This window comes from Stenella coeruleoalba, assembly GCF_951394435.1.
Source record: "Stenella coeruleoalba genome assembly, chromosome: 7".
Taxonomy (NCBI): Eukaryota; Metazoa; Chordata; class Mammalia; order Artiodactyla; family Delphinidae; genus Stenella; species Stenella coeruleoalba.
The window spans coordinates 94,998,828-95,017,273 of NC_137153.1; the positions used below are offsets into that span (position 1 = coordinate 94,998,828).

Here is an 18,446-nt window from a genome sequence, read left to right on the forward strand (position 1 = left end):
ATAATAAATACTAGGAGATGGGATCAGGGCTGGGAAGATTCTGGAAGTAACTGAGCAACATCACAGGAGATTTCCTTTCAGCTCTACAGGTCCGAGAAGGGCCCAGAGGTATTAGGATGATCCCCAGGCTGCACCCCAACAGTAAGCAGGACTCCTAGTCACTAGAACTATATTCCCAGAGACGCAAAGTGACATCCTGAGTGTCCCAGTATCCCTAATGTAAACGGGAAGAAGGTAGGAAAGCTGGTGGCTTCAACTGAGGTCTGGCATGCAAAGCCTGACACTAACCACTGTGGAACAATGGGGGTCAGAAAACCTGGGCTCTGTATCCATTTATTTGCCAGATTATTTCACCTAGCTGTGTCTCCACTGCCTCACCTGTCAAGTGAGGGACGAAGAAAGCTCTCCGAGCTCCAGACAGAACAGAATATACACACGAGCTGAGCCTCAGTGACCAGGCGGGTCACACACCCCTCCTGAGAGTGAAAAGCTGGAACAGCACTCGACACCGGGCTGAGCCAAGTCCAGAAGAGCCTCCCCCTCCGGAGCAGGGCTGCTGAAGCGTGGGAGGCCGACCCCGCTGCACTTGCGATGGGCCTAGGTCACAAGCAACACTCTTGAGACCAGGGAGCATGCGCAGTGCACTTACAAGACGTTTCTGGTAAGTCAACTGGCTCTGCGGATGAGAACAGCTGGATGTGATCAAACTCCTACTGCCTCTCAGTGAATCCTCCGAATGAGAAAGAGGAACCGAGAGGCTGATTAAACAGTCAACAGCCTCTGACAGTGCACATGCACGCGGTGGCGAGGCCGCCATGCGGCAAGGCAGCAGGGTGGGCCAAAGATCCCTGGCTACAGAGAACTTGAATTCTGGTCACATGGATACCACACACGTGGACGCAGGTTCACACACCACCACCAGCAAGCTGCAGCCAGTGTGCGCGCAGGAAAGCAGGGCCGTGGGGCGCACTGGTTCTCAACCTTGGCTCCCGGGAGACGCGATCAGAACTTCTGGGTCTGAGACCCAGGCATCAGAATTTTCTAACACTCCCCAGGGTGATTCCAGCCAAGTTTGGGAAACAATAGTGCAGTGAAAAGATCAGGGGTGTGGGACCAGAATAACCTAACTTGGATGCTGGACTCTGCTGTTTATGAACGGTGAGGCTTTGAGAAGTTCATTTTGCCTTCCTGAGCCCAAGATTTCTTACCTAAGAGGTAAGGGTAACAGTACCCACTTTTTGAAGATATGAGGATTAGAGATATTTACGTGTAATGCAAGAATAGTAAGCAACAGGCTCATTGTAGGTGCTCAAAAAATGATGATAATTTTGTGATTATTGAGGAGGGTTTATTTCACTCACCTTTACTAGTGTACCACCATGAAGTGTAGAGAAAAGGTAAGGACACAGGCACTGTCCTCAAGGAACTTCCAAGGATGATAAGGGAGGTGAAGAGGCAAATCAACAGAGAAAGCAGAAGGGATGAGAGAGCCAGAGGAAGGCAGCTCATGGAAGCATCTGACCCAGATGAGGCTTATTATCTGCAAGTGTTTCAAGGGGGTAGTCAGGCTGAACAGGCTGAAGCTGAATTGTGGAAAAGGACAGAGAGCCAGAAGTCTCCAGAGGCTGTGGCTGGTGAGGAGAGGGTAAGGAAGGCCTCCCGTGATGGTAGGGACCAGGATACCCTGTAGTCATAGTGCTGTGTACACCAGGTTCTCAATGTTTCTGAAAGAATAAATAAATGTACAAGCAGATAAAGGAGATTAGAGGAGATTCCTCAAAACCTAAGATTTGGGGAGTAGAATGGGAGAAGGAAGAGGACGAGGTATAGTATGAGGCCAGAGTTGGGTGGCTTCGTACCTCTGGTCTCAGTTTTCTCCATTTTGTTGTTGGCAGGAAAATGAGTGGAGAGGCCAAGAATATCGAGAAAGCCTGATGTCTGAAATGGCCCTTCTCTTCTTGGCCTAGCTAACTCCTACCCTTCCTTATGACTTGGGCCATAAGTCATCTCCTCCAGGAAGCCTGCCCTGACGTTCCACCCTCAAGCTGGGTCAGGTGGCCATCCTCTGTGCCCTAACAGCCTCCTAAGTGTGCCTCCCCCAATCTACAGTTGTCTGAGACCACATCTTTTTCCCCAGAAGAACAGAAGTGCCTGAGGGCCAGGACTTTGGAACTCGAAAGCACAGCAGTGTCTGGCACAGAGAAGGCACCCTGGAGATGGTGGATGATGGAGGAATGGATGAACACAAATGAGTGAATCAAGTGATGAACTGAGGTGACTGCTGCAGATAGGGAAGGGTGAAACGGGACCTGAGTGTGAAACAAACCAGGTCAAGATAGCGTTAGAGTTTCTCTAAGCCCCCTCAGCTGCGTCGGCTCAGGTCAGGAAGACAGTCAGGTGAGTGGGAGCTGGAAGCAGAGTGTTGGAAGTGTCAATAACAGGATAAATGGGGATGACAGCAGCATCTACGTCACTGCACTGAGCTGGGGGTTAAATGAGAAAATGCACCTGAAGTCCCAGCATAATGCCTGAAACCAAGAAAAGCTCTCAATAAGGACGGCTAATACCATCATCACTTTCAGGAAAGACACCTCATTAGCTTCATTGCTAGTTTGATCCTAAAGCATATGCTTTCAGAATAGATAAGAACACAGAAGTGACTTTGCCAACTAAGTCAATACTGAGTTTATGATCTAAGGTATATGCACGTGTGTGTGTGTATGTGTGTGTTATGTATTTGCCTGGCTGAGCTCCTGAGTCAGACAGAACTACTGAATTCTTTCTGCTGACACTGTCTATAAGGTGAAGAAAAGGTTGAAGCTAACCAATTTGCCTATTCAAAGCTTTAGAAAAGAATAAATAAATCTAGCATTTTGCAGAGAGTCAATGGAAATGATCGCCTCTACAGGATCACTGCAAGGATGGGCATAGATGCAAGATGACCAGTAAGAAAAACCAGTCATTGGAAACAAGACACAGAACACAATGCAAGAGACAGTCACTTACTTGGCCATATAACTGCCCACGTGAGCTGACATGACCTTGATTTTCTTATCTGTAATGTGTAAGTTGTAGAAGATGATCTCAGAGGTCTTCTTAAACTTGGTACTGAAAGGTACACTTGGGGTAAAACTAAATCAGCACTGGACATGGCATCAGAAAATGTGAATTCAGGTCCCAGTTCAGCTGTTTCCTAACTGTGTAATCATGAACCTCACTTTTCTGAATCTCTCTGGGCCTCAGTTTCCTTAGATGTAAGAAGGGTTAATAATATTCACAGCTTGTTGTGAACACCAAGATCAAGAAAGTGAAAGTACTCTTCTGGAGGGAAAGGGCCTCAAGAGTTTACAGGGGTAACTGAGAGGATATAAATGCTGTCACAGAATATGGTCATCAGGGAGCTGGACAGGTCACTAAACTAAACATGAGTCCTTGCTGCCTGCAGAGAAGACCAAAAGTCCCCATCCAGCAAAAGGCGCCTAGAGCTTTCCTGCTGCCTTCCTGCTGCCGTGTCTCTGATATGGACCAAAATACTTGAGGAGCCAGCGGCGGCCTGTCCTTTTCCAGAGAGCTTTGCTTTGGGTGCAGGGAGGTAGGGCAAAGAAAAGGAGAAAAAAAAAACAAAACAATTCAGGAGCTTGGAGTCCAAAGAACAAAACAAGTGAAGTGTGTGTTTGTGGGCTGAGGACAAACAGGACAGAATCCTCAGTTCCTTGCCAGTCCTCTGGGCCAGGCAGGCCAAGGAAACGCTTCCACGGCAGGAGAGAGAGGGGTGTGGAGGGGAGGGGCACTGCACCGTGGGGCGTGGGGGGGATACCTTCATGGCCACGTAGTGTTCCTTCTGCTTCTTCCCAGCCTGCCTGCGTGCCGCGGAGAAGGAGGGGAGCAGGGAAGAGGGAGGGCAGCGGCCCCGGAAGGCGGAGGAGGGAAGCCCTCAGCAGAGCTGGCGGCGGGGTTACTCCCGGTCAGTGCCCTCCAGTCCCCAGCTCCGGTTTCAAGATCGCTGTAGTCTCTTTTGTTCAACATGAAAAGAAACCACAGGATCAGCTGCTTGAGAAGTGGGTGGAGGAGGCAAATGAAAAAAAAAAAAGAAGTCGAGAAAGAGATCACATCAGCTTCCCAGGCCCAAATACTCTTCTTTAAAGGACCCCAGGAGGGTCTCCCAGCCCTGACCCTGTCAATGGCCTGGAGGGGCCACGGCCAGATTCTCGCCCCTGGCTTGACTCAGCCTACGCCAGGCCTTCTAAACAGGACTGCGAAACATTTCTCTTCCAGAAAAGGGCTGGGAACAAACATACTCAGGTGTCTTCTGGGGTATTTTTTGTTGTTTTGGTTTGTTTTCCTGATGCTAGGGCTCTACTTTCTTCTTCAGGGATAGCTCCCACCTGCTTCACTGAGACGGCTGGACCCTCTCCGGGAAAACCAGGGCTTCTCTGGGAAGTTCAGGGCTCTGGAGAGGGGGGTAAGGCAGGATAACCTGGCTGCTTCCTGGGGTGACTCCTTAGGGCTCATGAGAGGAGGCCGAGAGCCTGGGGTACACACAGCCTCAGGACCTCCCCGCTGGTCATCTGGGCCCAGGGTTCCCTACCCAGGAGAAGTGTCCTTCTCTACAGTGAGGGCTTGCTGACGGACACCAAGACACCCCTGAAAGATCCCAGGTTCTGGAGTCTGGCTAACCTGGTTCATTTCTCAGTTCCAGAATTTTCCAGTTATGTGGCCTTGGAGAAGTCACTTAGACTCTCTGAACCTGCATTTTTCTATAAATGGAGATCGGCCATACTAGGGGGTGGGTTAAGTAAACACTAACGACACTGAGTGAATACTGACTCACACACACTGCAAGAGAAAATACAAGCTGAAAAATTAAACAAGTTCAAAACAAATGTTGATAAAGTCTTGGATGACACTTATGTGAAGGGTTCCACAGAGAAACCAGAATATTTAGGGTCATGCTTCCTGAACCCTTTGTGGCAAGTCCCGGGAAAGCCAGAGTCTTCTCCTGAGACCAATGGGAGTATCACAACGTCAGCAACCACATATTCCTTATTCTACATAGAATGGAACTTGCATAAGTTCAACAAACTTCTAAATGGCTACTGAACCCAAAACACTAGAGCTATGGCTCCAAGTAGCAATATTTCTTGGCGCTCCTTGAAGGCAGGAGCCTGTAATAAAAGAGATGCTGTATAAAGACAGGATCCCTGCCCTTGCCTTCCAAGAGAAGGTGGACAGAGGGTCAGGTGAGCAGAGCCGTGAGCCTCCAGCCCACTCTGCCACTCCAGAATCAGTCAACCTTGAAATCGGGAGATGGGAAGAGGCACGACACATCTTTCCCAGATCCATCTGCTAAGGCAACAGCATACCTGTGTCTTATTGAGAAGTGGGCAAGGTGGGAGAGGTGGTCAGGAGCCCCTGGAATGAGGACTAACATCAGCTGATAAGAAGCTGAATGGTAACCAGGCCCCCAAAGAGCCAGTGGAGTCCGTGGCCCCAGAGGGTGAGGTGACCTGTTCACACTGGCCAGGAGCTCTGCTAATGCAATGCAGGTGGTGGACACAGTCGGGCTGGCTTGGGAAGCCCAGATGGAAAAGAAAGATAACACTGGGGAGGTAGCATTGGCAGAGGCTCCTAACACAACAAGTTAGGGATTAGAATCAGCATGCAGGGCCCTGAGAAGCCCAGGAACATGGGAAAGGAAGGGAAGATGAATTTATCAGTTAGGGGCTGAGAAGGGGTTCTTTCCAGGGTTGTAAAGAAAGAATTGTTCATATATATAAGGTATAAATTACTTAGTTTTTCTTACTTTTAAAATTAATAAAACGTATATTAAGGGACATGGTAGTGCTTTGTCAGCAGAGGAAGGGGATTAACATGTACCGAGCGTCAGATACATTAGATGTATTATTTTCTTTCTTTCTTTCTTTCTTAATACACAGCCATTGTACTTTATTTGGCCGTGCCGTGCGGCATGTAGGATCTTAGTTGCGTGACCAGGGATCAAACCCATGACCCCTGCATTGGTTGCCCGGAGTCTTAACCACTGGACTGCCAGGGAAGTCCCTGTATTATTGTCTACAATCCTTAAAACAAGCTTATGAGAAAGGTATTATTTTTCCCATTTTTCAGATGAGGAAACAGACCCAGAGATGTTAATATCCTGCTCAAGGTCACAGAGCAAGCAAGTGGTAAATCTGAACCCAATGAGCTCTGGCTTACAAAGTTTTGGCTCTTTTCGCTCTATAGGAATTAAATGAATCATTTTATTCTTTTAAAATGCTTCATAATGATTTTGGCATCAAAAGCTGGTGACTCCACACATGCGTCCTGGTACTGGAATAAGGCAAAGTGGCAGCATGGGATGGTGCAAAGATGCTGAGCCTTGAGGTCAGACAGACCCTGATTAAATTCACAGCCTTACTCTGTGACCTTGGGCAAAAGATGTAACCCTGTGAGCCTCAGTTTCCTCATCAATAAAATGGGGGTGATAACACCAAGTTGGTGCTGTTGTAAGACTTGAAAGTCACAACATATTTAAATGTAAAACGGCATCATAACCTGGTACAGCTTAGTCTGTTGGACAAAGTGTCACTCTAAGATTGCCTTTCTGTGCCTCAATGCAACAGTGATGAGAGGGCTAGAAATGCGAAGATTTTAAGGAGAAACAAACTGGACTTCCAAACTGCTCTTTGCCACCCACAAGGTAAATAAATCTCATACTGGAAAGGCAAGAGACATGAAACACTGCTGTTGAGGTTAACAACCCAAACTCTTTAAAGGCAGCCTGACATTATGTGGCACATGCCTTCCTGGAATCAAGTACAACTGTGTTTTCTATTCTTGTCTGGGTAAAGCTGACCTTTGATTTGCTTTAGTTCAAGCAATACTTCAACACAGCAGTGCAGCACTGAATCCCCCTGATGGCAGACCAAGCTGGGGCCAAGCCCTACCCTGGATGGAAACCAACAGCCTAGGCTCTGAGACGCTGCCTGGTTTTGACAGGTCTGGGAAACTTTCAAACTATGAAACTCTAAGGCTTCAAATTAGAACTTTTGATAAGTGCATACGGATGTGAATTGCACTCATCCAAAGATGTCAAGGAATTTCCAGTTTGGTGACATAAGGTTGACACATAGGTCAACTGATCGCCCAAGATGACCCCCGGGGGCCCCACAAGGACAGAAAACAAAGTTCGAGGCTGCAGCCTCAATTTCAGCAGCGGCCCAAATGGAAGGAAGGGGTTTAGGCAGGGAAGAAGTGGCTGTGAGTCACAGGATGTTCTTTGTACACGGGCTTTGGGGAACGTTCCGCCCATGTCTGTTACCACGAAGCCGGGACGTGGAGGAAGCCTGGCATTTCCCTCAGAAGCCCTCTTGTCTCTGCTCTGATCCCAGTCCATCCATGCCCAGTATCTTGTGACCTGGGAACTTTTCTGGCTAGCCTGGGCTGCTCTCTTGAGGCTGTAATAACATACTAGCAGAGTATGGAAGTCTGAAGTTCTAGTCCTATTCCTCCCCTTTGCCAGCTGTGCTTCCTTAGGCAAGTTACTTAACCTCTCTGAACTTCAGCTCCTTCGTGTGCACAAAAAGGAACAAAATTCCCTACCTCACATGATGGTCCTGCAATGAAGTAAAGTCTAAGCCTGGTGCTCCTGATGTGCCAGATACTGTACTAAATGCTTTGTGCTTATCTCATGATTCCCCACAACAGCCCTAAGAGAGGACTGTTATCCCCATTTTGAGGAAACTGACACACAAAGATGCTCCAGAATTATCTAAGGTCACACAGCCGGTAAGCAGCAGAGCCAAGATATGAACCAAGGCAGTCTGGCTGCCAGGTATGCTGAGTCTCTTAATACTAAACTGTACTGCCCCAGTGGATGTTTACAAGATGCTAACTTTATAACCCTTTCCCTCAACTCCCTGCCACAGCCAGTCTCCAAAGCCTGCCCTGCCCTGAGGGGATCAGGTCTTTCTGACTTTGAAAGATCAAAGCAGAATCAAAGGTCCATGCAGTGAGTTCTCAGTATTACCAGTAAACGCAACAGCCAGAAAGTTATGATCCATTTCCCTAAGTAAAGTCCAGCATAACCCTTGGGACTTATTTCATAAAAGTCTTGGTCAGAGCCACATCAAAGAGGTCAAACGAGCCAGATTTGTACCATGAATATATAGAAAATGACAGCCATTCCACTGACACGCAAAAATGTCACAGGGATGGAAAAACTCAAGACCCAAGTCAGGGTGTCAGGATTCAGGCAGTGCTGCCCCAGATCTCTCCTCCAGTCCTTCCCCTTCCAACCCGTGACCTCAGCGATGTGGGATGTCTTCAACCACTACACGTGATACAAACTCAAGAGGGGCCTGGGCCCATGATGCCACCTAGAGATGAAGGAGAGCTGTAGTCTGGATTCCAGGATTTGGGGAAGGAGCAAGGCACTGGGGCAGAGAGGATGTTTGAGCTGAAATGTCCAGCAGAAAGCAGGCTAATGAGCCCATTAGGTATCGCTAAACAACACGTTTAAGTAGCTCTACGGGAAATAAACAGTAAGAAAGCAAAGGGATACCTCCTTCCCTAGCCCAGTGCTGATCTGAGCAGCACCGGCCCTACTGGGAAGGCCTTAGCTCTGGCCAGCCTGCTGGTCACCCCACTGGAAAATGCCAGATTCCCCAAACAGGATGCAGTGGGCTGCAGTGGTGAGCAAACCTGGAGGCCCGGCTGGAAGAGGAGGCCAAGCAAGTAGGCAGTCCTTCCTGTCCCCCCAAGCCTCTGGCAGGGGCAGTTGCAGCTGTGTGAGGCCTGAGGCTGACACAGTTTGGAGGACTCTCTTTAAGAAAAAGAATACTTTTTTTTAACATCCTACTTTGGCAATTTTTTGATTGCTGAGATCCCTACCAGCGCCTTGGAAGGGGGCTATGAAAGTGAAACTTCTTTAGCTTCTCAGTAAATCCACTTCAAGCCTCTGGGTTCAGGGCAGCCCTTCCAGTAAAGTTCTGGAAGGTAAACCTTGTAGACGAAAGAAAGCCAAGGCTGTGCTTAAGAACTTTTGTCATTATTAGTAATTGAGACCCCTGGTGACTTGGGTTCACACAGTGGATCAACTTGAAAATGACATGTGCTGGGATTTTATACTTTTCAAGGTGCTTTCATTTGGCCCTCAGAATACACTGTGAAGCAGAAAGGGCAGGTATTATCTCTAACCTTCATTCTACAAAGATTCACTGGTTGCTTACCATGTGCCTGATTGTACTGCTATCATGCTGATGCTTGTGACAGAGCCACAAGCAAGGCCCAGCCCTGCCCTCCAGGAGCTACAGGCAGGGGACGGCCCACATCGCCAGTCAGTCTCAGGTGATCCCTCGCCCAAGTACCAACCAAGTTTCCAAGACGAAACATGTTCAGGTTGTTTTGCCAAAGTCCCATTTTGAGGCAAGGAAAGCTGAGGCCCAGAGAGGATGAACAAATTGGCAAAGCCAAAAGGCCGCCAGGAGCAGATGGGGAGGTAAACTAACTCAGATTAATTGCGCATCAACTATGTGCTGTGACCTCGCTATCAGTCATCTACAATGTCATCTGATTTAATGCTCAACAACCCGCAGAGCAGCTAATCTCCACTTTTCAGGTAAACTGAGGGTCAGAAAGAATCAAAACATGCCCAAGGTTCACACTTAATGAGGAACAGAGCCTGAACTTGTTCTCCAAAGGAATCTTCTTGTGAGGGGGGAGCAAAGTCAGCAAAGACCTATTTCACCATCTTGGTGACATCACTCCCCCAAAACAAATCTTAATACAAAGCCCCAAACACTTTCTCTTACAGCAGCATTTTCCAATCTTCCAGCACTTTTCGGTACGCGGGCCTCTCACTGTTGTGGCCTCTCCCGTTGCGGAGCACAGGCTCCGGACGCGCAGGCTCAGCGGCCATGGCTCATGGGCCCAGCCGCTCCGCAGCATGTGGGATCTCCCTGGACCGGGGCACGAACCCATGTCCCCTGCCTCGGCAGGCGGACTCTCAACCACTGCGCCACCAGGGAAGCCCTCTTCCAGCATTTACAAACTACTCTCACAAGTTTCACCACATCCACATAAAACGATGCCTTCTTTAAATTAACTTCAAGTAATTTTTTCCTATTTAACAGACTCCTATGCAATAATACCCATGAAATTGCAATTTGAGATGGGTTAAAATGAAAAGTTTTCATCTGTGTACTGATCAAAATCATCTCAGATACCACACAAGACTCACTCAGAGAAACACTCCTTCTTGCCAGACTGCATCTCACAGAGGCAGAATCTAGACCTGTCACTTTTTCTGGAGTTTTTGAGAATTTGTGCAACTTTTTGTACACTTCCATTGGACCGTAGTCATGACAGGGACTTAAGAAGAAGCAACGCTCCTCACCTGGACTCCCAAACATTAATTTAACCCCTACTCAACTGGGTGGTTGTCGGTTTAGGAAGAAGATAATAAAATGTCCAAAAAGTTCCAGTGATGAGAAAAGTGAGTGAGGGGCCCCTCTGTAAAGCTTCCTACATGCATTTCTTATGAGGATGGTTTCAAGGATAATTAGACTTGTCTATGACTTAACTCTTAAAACTGGTGGTCTTCCCAGTTGGGAGATTAATAGAACAGCACAAGAGACCTCTGTAGAAAGAGCACTGCACGGGGTGGCAGAGGTTTAGCTGTGTTCAGTTCCCACAATATCCCTCTGGTGGCTGTGCAAACTTGGGAAAGTCCCTCCCCGCTGCTGGATCAGAGTCTTTTCTAGAACAGAAGTTCCGTATGGACAGAGGCCATATTTGTTTTGTACACCTCTGTGTCCCAGCACCTAGAACAGTGGTTGGGACATATTACATGTTCAATAAATACTGGCTGAACGTTTGAATCAATGAACCCATTTGTCTATAAATGAACTAACTGGCCTCTAAGGTCTCATCCAATAAGTGGAAATAAAACAATGCCCTAGGCCAGAAAACCATGGGACTAGAAAAGAGTATTTGAGCAGACACTCCCCTATCCACAGATTATCAGTGGATAGGCCAATGGATTTAGCAGGTGAAGTGGAAGGAAAAAACAAGGTGAGTCCTCTAACCAGATCACAGGAGACCGGTAGCCCAGCACAGATGACAACATGGGTTGGTAGGTCTATAAGAGCCTGAATGGCACTGTCCAAAGGGGCTGTCAGTCTCCAGCCTTGGACTGATCCAAGCCTCCAGCCCTGGTCCCACAGTCACCAATGACTTGGATGAGAACAAAGAGAGCTATTTATCAAATTCCTACATGACAGGCAACAAGCAGCAGCAGCAAATAGAACATATGGCAAAACCAAAATCTAAAACGGTTTGGGTAGGAGGAGATGACACAGGGAATCTAAAAATGTAAACTAGAAAAGAGATAGATATTCTCCCTTTAGGTTCAAGAAGCCAACAGCACAATTCAGAAATGGAGAACAAGTGACTTGCAATACTGAATGTTTAAAAGGCTCTGTGGTTTGGGTTGACTGCGCATGGAATATGAGTCAGCAGTGTGACGTGGATGCCAAGAAGCTCACTGCATTAACAGAAATATGGTGCTCAGAGCAAAGGAGACAAAGCTCTTTCTACTCTGTGTTGGAAGACTGCTGTAATTTCTGATAAACTTCAACAAAGACGCAGACACACTGAAACACAACCTACCAGAGAAGAGGCAGAAACTGGGGGTGGGGGGAGGTGACATTCCAGAAGAGGAATGGAGGCCAATTTAGCCTAGAAAAAACAAAAGATTTCAGGAAGAGAGAGGGGGAAGAAAAAGAGCTGTCTTTTAACACTTCAAGAGAAATAGATTAGCCTCTTTCTCTGGGAGATAAGCAGACCAGTGAATAGATTCTGATAATTAGAATACCAGTATTCTAATATTGGGTATCCTGCCAATACCTGAAATGAGCTGCCATGGGAGAGGCAAGCTCCCTCCTCAGCTAGGTAGAGAAGGTTGATGAGGGCAGGACTCTGAACCAAGGAACCTTCCCATCCACAGAGTGACAGTGCAAGAGAGCTGAGCCCATCATGCTGTAAGTAGGGGTGTCAGGGCAGAGAAACAGAGGTCTCCAAGTCAGGATCTACACCAACATACCCCAGCCTCAGATGCTCTCTGAAATCTAGAGTGCTATTCAAATTCAGCAAAAAGTTACTGATTTCACCTCGGAAGAAGCACCATTTCTGCTGCACTTCCCTCTGGACTGAGGCCTGGCTCAGTGCTGCAAGACAGGCAAAGAAAGGTGAAAGCACTTAAGAAGTAGCTGCAGGGCAGATAAGAGACCATACTGGGTGAATGGAGAGATAAGCCTTGATGGGAGACAATCATACTCAGAGATCTCTCTTCAGAGCTGTGCAGAGAAAGTTGTTTGAATGCAGGTTTGGTTTCTCTTCTCTACCCTGACTCATGTCTCTAGTGGCTCTGCGTCTAAGGAAGCACCCACTGAGATCTGAAACAACACCCGCCCCCATCCATAGTCTGTTTCTCTGGCCGTGCAGTGCAGAGGCAGAAGAGCAAGGCCAGGTTCTCAGAAATGCATCATTGACACACAGGAGTAATATTGGCTCCCATTTATTGAACACCTACTATGTGCCAGAAACTGTGTTAGGGTTTACATTTCACATTGCAGGTTACTTATTATTTACAGCTGAAGAAATTAAGGCTCAGAGAGGTTAAATGGCTTGGCCGAGATGGCACCACTCCAAAATAGTCATAGCTCATGTTCACTAAGTGCCTCCTACGTGCCAGATGTGGTCTTTCAGCAATTAAATGGTTCATCTCCCTTACTCCTCAGAACAATCCTATGAGCTAGGTTCTCCTATTGTCTCCATTTTACAGATGAGAAGAGTGGCCCCAAAGGGGTCTAAAGGACTTATTCACAAAGTCACCAAGCTACAAAGTAATACATCGTAGCACTCTTTTCTCTTCGTCACACTGTCTCTGCAGTGGAAGAGATAACCGTGACTCTGTCTCTGGTCCACCAGGCAGGGGGCCCCCAGCGGATAAGGAAGCACTAATGCTTTGATTGGTGATTGCTACCCCTCTGTGTCCTGTGCTGAGACAGACAGGTGTGCAGGATGGGGGCCTATAGGGCAAGAAAACAGCATCCGGCCTGACTGTGCATCCAGGAGTGGTCCAGCTGGGAGCTCCTCGAAGCTGACCCAGGAGCCCAAGCACAGTCACACCTGTCTCTGATGTGAAATGACACCTCCCCCGCACCACCCCACACTGCTTGGCCTCCCTTTGTTGGTAGATCCCACCCTGCTCACTGCCTCTTTTCCTGCCCAGGGAAAGCACAGTCTGGCTTCCCAAGAGAAAGCTCCAGTCCAAGCCTGGTTTAAACTCCAGCACTTTACACCATTTCTTCTTTCGCCAAGAGGATGGCGAGTCCTCTTGGGAGGTCTCTCAGCAAATGCTGGCCCACCCCATTCCTCCCATTCCTCCCAAACACCAAACCGAGGAAAAAAGTACTTTGCTGGCGCAGTGGCAGCAGCTAGCTCCTGACGGCTGCAATTTATCACTCATGCTGTTTAGAACCGCCGGTGCATGGAGACGATAAAAAGCAGACTGACTCTCAGTCAGCTTCGTTACTGCTTTTAAAGTCTCTACAGACCACGCAGGTCATCACGGCCTGCACCCAGGGGTCTGCTCCCACCGCCCCCTGCCCCCCGTGGTAGGCCACGGCCCGGGAGGCTGCTCCGTGGTGACTTCTGCAACCAGTCCCTCAGCCAGCAAGCTGCCTGCTCTCAGCCGCTTCCTAGATGGCATGCAGTAAACTGCCCGGGGCACACCCCGGATAGGAGATAAAGGTGTCACTTTTTAAAGCTCAGAGTTCAAGTACCCACCAGACTAAATCAAATGACCTGGGGGAAGATGAATTGCACTTTCCTTTTAGAAATGAATGCTTAACTTTCACTTCTCCAAATCAAGTTGCTACTTTAACTGCTCTTATATGCACGGAAGTATCCCGTCTGTAAATCTTCTTATTCATGGCAACCATATGGCCAACTCCAAAAAAATGAGGTTGGCAGCAACCTGCCGCCCCCCTAACGGTCCTAACGCCGGGCTGGTGCCATTCCTCTCTGGGAGGTTTTCTTCTGTGTCCCCAGAAGAGGCCAGCACACTCACTGAGTCCCTAGTTTCTTCTCAAATACATCCTGCAGAGAGGCCTTACAGCCCAGCCACTGAGGAGGAAAACCCCGTAGGGAAGAGCTAAAAGGAACAAGCGCCAGGCCGCCTGGGCTGCTGTCTCTCCCTGGTGCAGGTTAACTTCCAATTACGAACCAATCCACAGAAGGCTTTTGCTTACCTGAGCTGGAACGCTCGATCTGGTATAATGTCCTTAGAACTTGGCGTATGTTCTTCATGCTGGTGTCTCTGTGGCTGTACAAAAGAAGTCGCCGAGCATCTGAGAACAGGCGAGACACACTGCAGGCGGTGCAAGAAAAATAGAAAAGCCCTGGTTAGGCCAGCTGTCTCTCCAGCTTGAACAAAGTACCTGCCAGGAAGACCCAGCCTGGCTGCAGGGTCCTCCGTGGGCCGACCCTGACCCACTCCTGCTGCCCCCTCCTCCAACTTCACTGAGACCCTATGCTCACAGCCACCCAACCAGCAACCCTGCCCCAAATGCTCGTCCTCATGTGTCCATACAACCAAATCTTACCAGCCATCAAGGGCCAGCCCATGTTGCCGCCTCTCCAGGAAGCTCTCTCTCTCTCTCTCACACACACACACATGCACACAGGTCCCCAGGACCAACTTATCCAAAAGACACAGCAGACACAGTGCCTAGGGCCCAGGATACTCTTATGGGTCCACAAAATGTTTAAATTTCTTTTAAAATCAGCAAAAAAAAAATTCAGAAATTCAGAATGAATGCATATGATAATGAATCCAGCCTGGATTATACTCATCTTTATACCAACACAGTTATAAAATAAAATTTTTAATATTGTTGCAAGGAAGAAGGGGTTCATGAAAGCCACAAAGCCTAAGGTCCATGAACATTATAACGTGGCCCTGACTGCCTGGCGGCAGCTTCCTCTAAACTGTCCTGCTACATCTCCTGCAGTTCTTAGTCCTTTCTAACTCATGCCATGGTTCTGTGCCTTCCAAGAATCTTTAACGGCTCATTTGGGAAACACTTACTCAGCCCTAATGTCTGTTGTTGAAGCCAGGAGCCAGGAATACAAAAGTGAAGAAAGCAGTATCCTGGCCCTCAGGGAGCTCACACCCAGGGCTGAGAAAAACTTGCAGATGAAAGACCGATGCAGTGTGACAGGGCAGCAATGGAGGCAGAGAGGTGATCTGAGAGCAGAGAGGACCAAACTCTCCCAGCCTTGGCTGTGAGCTCCTTGAGGACAGGCCCCTCCCTCTGCACAGCTCTGTATCCCCAGCTCCTGGACCAGCCGTTTCCCACACACAATAAGTGTTTGCTTACTGAGTGTTTGCTCATTAACGGATGAAGCTGATGTGCTATATCTCCCTTCTCTACTTACCAACCAGTTTTTGGAGGAAAAGCCCCCCAACCACAGGACTTTCATCCACATAACGTTACTCCTAAAATGCACCAAAGTGAGGTCACACAGTCTTAAATCCTGGTGGCGGCTTTCTCTGGTCTCATTCTTCGGACTTTATCACCCAAACCGTCACAAAAGAAGCTTCACTCAAACCCAACCATTCAAAATTCCCCGGAGGTTGAGAAGGGAAAGGAAAAGTATTAACTGACAAGTTTGGGAATGAAAACCTGATCCGGTACTTACATGGACTTGTTAAAGTTTCCAACAACCCCGGGAGCCTCACCAGGAGTCGGATAACGGAAACAGGGGTTATTGGCATTACAGATAATCCCCTGAACCCAAGGAAGTGTTCCTGCAGAGGGCATGGCTTTGTTTGGAAAGTGGCCTGTTGAAATAGAGGAGAAGAAAAACAGAAGGAGAAACATTAAATCTTTGAAGGATTTGGGACTTGATAGGAACCTTTATCTCTTTTGGTTCCACCAAACATTGCTCCATCCCAAATCTGTCTGTCCCATTCCCCACATCCCTGAGACCTGCCACCCTGGACTAATCTGACCCTGAGCTGGAAATGTGGCATCAGATAGCGGTTCTTAATCTACTTGCTATAGTCTGTTGAGTGGGATTCATGACAGCAGCCTTGGGGAAGTGACCATATACAGAAGGTGCCTGGAGGGCAGCAAGTACTGGCTCCTCATTCCTTCATCTTCTACCACTCACCTCGCCTTTCAGAGACACAGAGGGGCCCTGGCGAGGACCTAATCCAATTCCTTCACACTTGAAGGAGGAAACCACAGCAAGATAAAGTGGATGATGAATACTCAGGGAGTCAGTGGGCAGGACCGGGGGTAGAACCCACATTCCTGTGATCCCAGTCATGCTCCTTCCCTTCCACCTGTGGCCTCCTTTATCTGCTAGCTTTCCTCAGTCCCCCTGGTACTGTCCTCTGTGACCTCTGTTCACCTTCTCCACTAGCTCCCAAGCTCCTCAAAGGCACCTAATGAACGTGCTGACTTGGGGTCAGATGCCATCTCTGAAGCTATGCTAGTTGCTGTTGCTGCTTCTCCTCCCATCAGAGCACCGAGCCCCATCCAACAGGCCATCCCCTCTCTGTCCCCTTCCCTTCATTACGGAGGACCGTCTTACAGACAGCAGGACTGCGTGTACAGGGGCTGGTGTGCTGCGTCAAAGGCCATGGGGCTGCTTACGGGGATCAAGATAAATGTGCCCTGGAACCAGGGGCTCTTAACCTGAGACCAAGCACGTGTGGATTCCTGTGACAGAAAGGCTGAGGCTCCACGCTCATCCTATTCTCAGGGTTATCTGTGACCCCAAAAGAGTTAACAACCATTAAGAGCCATGGCTCTGAGTAGTGGAGAGCCGTATAGCTTCTCAGGCTTTAGGGTCAAACCAACTGGGATTCACATCCAGTCTCTGCAACTTGCTAAGCAGTGACTTTGGCCAAGTCACGGACCCCTTAACCCTCAGTTCCCTCATCTATAAAATGGTGGTAACAGTACAATCGATTTCGCAGAGCTGTAGTGAGATTTTACAAGCAAAGCATGCCGCAAAGTGCCTGGCAGAGATTAAGGCTCAGTGGATGGGCCCGTTAGGGGTACTGAGGCGCTGTGGTGGCCAGCCTACAACAGTACTTCCTTAGCTCTCGCCCAGCCAGGAACACTCCTTCCATCACACAGTCCCCCTCTCCCCCAGGCAGAAACCCAGTTTTATTCAGCTTACTATTTTCATGCAAATGGGCTAACAGAGTCTCCCCAGAAGTTCACCCACAGCCAGGACTTGCTACACTTTGCATTTCAATATTGGGGTCCTTCTATCTTTTTATTCTATCCACATTCCAACCAGAGAGGCAACATCCAAAGCAAGGATGAACCAAGATCTGGACCCTGTGGCCACCCTCTGCAGGGACTCTGGCCTGTTGAACGTTTACTCTGTAATCCCCTTATCTCCCTGTTAATAGTTCAAGGAAAACCAAACAAGGTCCCTTGCCTAAGTCAGCTGCTCCTCATTCAGGGGAGATTTATGTAAACCAACCAAATACTCAAAGGACCAAGGGATTCTCCCCTTTAACCTCCAGGAAATACTGGCACCAAAGGCAGGGTGATGTTGGTCCAGCACACCAACAACGTGCTTCAGTCTAAACCTTGGTGAGTGAAGCAAAGACCCTTCCTCATGTGTCGTGTCCCACCTGATTTGCAAATAAAAGCAGGGTAAGGACTTGGCATTGGTGCACAGGATGACAATCAAGTAGCTTAATGGAGTCTCATGACCCAGGGAAGTGATTAGGACCTTGATGGGTCTGGGTCAAACTGGGAAAGATTTATGGGGAAGAATTATATACCAATCCTTTGTTCCTAGAGACAAGACACCTCTGTAAGCCTCACCTTAACTCTCTGCCCTTCCAGCTAGGTCCCTAGAAGGTGGTGAGAACAGGAAGTAAGGTTGCAGTAAGTACATAGATAGTCTTATCTATCTTCCATAGGCATAGGAATTTCACAACATTTCTGAGAATTGATGGTCTGGATTCAGAGAGATTTGGGTCAAAATTCAACAACTTGCACAAGATCACAACCTCAGCAAGTGGCAGAGCCAGGATCGAAACAAACCCGTCTGTCTGATACCAAGGCCTGCACTATTTCCCTTACACTGTCTCGTCTGCTTGTGATAATTCCTGAGAAAGAATAGCTTATCAGATGAAAAAGCTGAGTTTTCCCTAAAATGTATACTTCAGTGGGGCTTAGGGTAATGCTTATACAAAATCCAACACACACTTGTTCATCGATCTTTGAGGTTCCAAACAAGAAAGCAGTGTTACCTTCCAGGCCCACAAACTGAGTGTGTATTATTTCATTGTAAGCTCTTTTTCTTTTTGGTGAAATCAGAAAATCACATCTGGTAGAATGTTT

The 18,446-nt window shown here is 48.1% G+C and overlaps 1 protein-coding gene across 4 annotated transcripts in view; it reads right to left on the bottom strand.

Annotated features, from left to right (window-relative positions):
- Nucleotides 1-18,446, bottom strand: part of ABCA1 (ATP binding cassette subfamily A member 1) — a 182,921-nt gene that overhangs the window by 85,411 nt on the left and 79,064 nt on the right. For all 4 annotated transcript variants that reach the window (XM_079925542.1, XM_079925541.1, XM_079925543.1 and 1 more), the window contains 2 exons: nucleotides 15,769-15,910; nucleotides 14,316-14,434 (listed from right to left, as the gene is read on the bottom strand). In XM_079925542.1, the coding sequence (XP_079781668.1) occupies nucleotides 14,316-14,434; nucleotides 15,769-15,910 (261 nt within the window). The remainder of the gene's footprint in view (nucleotides 1-14,315; nucleotides 14,435-15,768; nucleotides 15,911-18,446) is intronic.